The sequence below is a fragment of the Mchenga conophoros genome, linkage group LG20 (genome assembly GCF_057382185.1).
Source record: "Mchenga conophoros isolate Kocher_MC1m ecotype Shallow Benthic linkage group LG20, M_conophoros_male_GT1.1, whole genome shotgun sequence".
Lineage (NCBI taxonomy): Eukaryota > Metazoa > Chordata > Actinopteri > Cichliformes > Cichlidae > Mchenga > Mchenga conophoros.
In genome coordinates this window covers 35136686-35139325 of record NC_140545.1, presented here as the reverse complement: position 1 = coordinate 35139325, position 2640 = coordinate 35136686, and the positions used below count along the sequence as shown (strand labels likewise).

The window sequence follows — 2640 nt, the reverse complement described above, 5'->3', positions numbered from 1 at the left end:
TGAGTTAACACTGAAGGCAATCACTGTACATGGACAGTCATATGAAAAGGAAAGTACACCCTCTTTCAGCTCTAAGGTAGAAATCACTGGGTTCAGTTTTAGGTCTTAAAATGAGGTAAATACAACCTGACATATGACAGATTACAAGATGTTGTTATTTATTTGTCAAACACTAAAGAGAAAGAAAAAAGTGTGAAAAATGAAGTGCGTCTCCATAGGAGTATTCCCACTAATCAAATGCACTTGATTAAATGATCATGAGCCAGTGTGAGCACCTCTGTCAGAGAAGATGTTTTGGATGTTTGCTGGTCTTAAGAATTCAGGGATGTTTTGACAAAAGGCCAAGAAGGGAAAATATCAGCGATCTTAAAGAAGCAATTGTTGTCCATCATCCTACAGTGAGACAGATTAAACATTCATCGCAGACGCTAATCAGGAAGCAACCTCACCCCAATAAGGTGCGATGCTTAAAGAAAGCATCTCAGACTCTGCAGGCATCAGTCAAATGTTAAAGTTCATGGCAGTGTTAGCCCTTGTGAATAAGGTGTTCTCTTATTCATACAGGATTGCCCACAGAGAGTAGCTCTGCATGTTTGACTAAGCAGACTTTTATACAAGATGCCCTTAATGATGCAACCCCAAAGGATTTGTGTCTCCTGAACCCTGGAGTTTATACTTGTTATGCAAATGTGTAAACCACCACACTATGAGCCACTGTTAAAGTTCATGGCAGAGCAATTAGAAAAAGACTGAAAAGGCTTGTTTGGAAGCTGATGATCTAGTCCAGTATTTACTTGGACGTGACCAATTAACCAATACCAACCTGTTATGTGTCAGCTGTTCTATCTATTAAGATGTGATTGGTTAATTTGAATTTTTTTTGTTCCCTGTCTTTTATTTAAGCACACTTCTACAATGTTTTTCTATGACCCTGATGAAGGTCACAAGCCGAAATGCGTTGGTCAATCAATCAATCAATCAATCAATCAATCAATCAATCAATCAATCAATCAATCAATCAATGCTTTATTCGCCACGTGCAGGTTGCCCTGCAGTGAAATGGGACCCCCTCCCCTGACCATACACACACAACACAGACATCACATGGGGATACAGGTCGGAGATCGGTAGCGTTACAGAAAAACACTGAAATATACACTACAATGGGAAAGTACAAGAGGAAAAAAAGAGACCTCTACTCATGCTGGGCTCCTGGTAGGACAGCATGAGAACAGGAAACAAAAAAACTCCTCTGCACAAAAAAGCACATAAATGTCCACAGCACAACATTATGGAACACGTGACAAGCCACAGGGTCGGGTGGGGGGTGGGGCGTAATCTGAAGCAAACACAGCAGCCATCCTGCCCTGCGCTACCATTCCAGCGTGGGCTCAGACCCGCCGTGTTCCCAGGAGGGAACAAGCATCGAAGGCGTTTGGAAAGGGAGGGGTGATGCGTGTGTGCATATCAGTGTATATGTATGTGTGTGTGTGTCCAGAGTTCAGCTGAGACAGTGTCCTTCGCCCTGCTAGGCTAAGTAAACAGTCTGCCAGCCAACACAGGTGGCTTTGCATGGAATGGGAAGGAACAGACTAAACAGTCGTTATCAGGGTGTTGTTGTTCAGCTCCAGCCTTGAGCCCACAGCTGGCGCCGAAGGGATAGCCGCATCATAATGGTGGTTTTTCTTTTATGCGAACAACTCATGAGAATTTCAAAGCTGTTCTTTAACACTCCGACACTGGTCTCTCAATCTCCCGTTGGAGAGCCGCGAGCTTCTCCATGATGTTATCAGACTTGCGCTCCGTGGTCTTGTCATTCTTGTGCTCAAAGAGCCGATTCTGAGAACTCACGACTGCAGTGAGCTGCTCCAAGATGTGATCCAACTTTCGCTCAGAGGTCTTATTCTGATTGAACTTCTCCCTGATGTAATCCAATGTACGCTCAGAGGTCTTATTCTGAGTATTCACAGCAGCTGTAAGCGTCTCCAAGATCTTAACCATGCTGCTCTCAATGAGCCCGTTCTGAGAAGTCGCGCCTCGTCCCATCGTTTCAATCCCAGCGGGCAGCCTTGGGGGGGTTTGAACAGCCGGTTCCGCTTTCTTAATTCTCCGATAAGCCAGGGCCAAGCCAGCTCCGATCAGCAAGATCCCTGTTATCATGGTTCCGAATAGGTAGATATCTTCAGCGTCCTCGATCGACATTCCCGCCAGGCACACGACCCTCCATGTCTGCCACCTGTCCATCGTGTATCCAGCAGGGAAAGTCCCTCCAGGGCACTCGGGTTCTCCCGAGCCCAGACTTCTCGTTGAGGAAAGGGTGTCAATAGAATTCAGAGACCAGTTGATCAAATCCATAATTCTCTTTTAGGTTTTAGAAACAGACTGTGAGAGAGTGTTCCAGGGAAAAGTAAAAACACAAGACAAGACAAGGACATAAGAAGCTAAGCAGAGAAGATAAGGGAGAGGAGAGGAGAAAAAGTGCGACCGCCTTCGCCAAGAGCCAAACGAGAAAATGTCAGTCAATAAAGTTGTTCCTCTTCCCTTAAGTGTTGCTGGAGTTCCTGCATTGTGAATTGTTTGGAAGAGCTGCCAAGAGAAAGCTCTTCTCTAAAAAGGACACGACAGCGAGGTTCAGGTTTG

At 45.2% G+C, this 2640-nt stretch overlaps 1 protein-coding gene across 1 annotated transcript; it reads right to left on the bottom strand.

Moving 5' to 3' along the window:
- Positions 1-1725: 1725 nt before the first annotated feature.
- LOC146551293 (uncharacterized) lies at positions 1726-2355 on the bottom strand. The gene has a single exon (XM_085261022.1). It carries the CDS (start codon positions 2353-2355, stop codon positions 1726-1728), a length of 630 nt encoding a protein of 209 aa, XP_085117148.1.
- Positions 2356-2640: the final 285 nt, after the last annotated feature.

What these genes read in the sequence shown, in the direction of transcription:
- LOC146551293 (XM_085261022.1), bottom strand. Translation starts at nt 2,355, where the DNA reads ATGGATTTGATCAACTGGTCTCTGAATTCTATTGACACCCTTTCCTCA.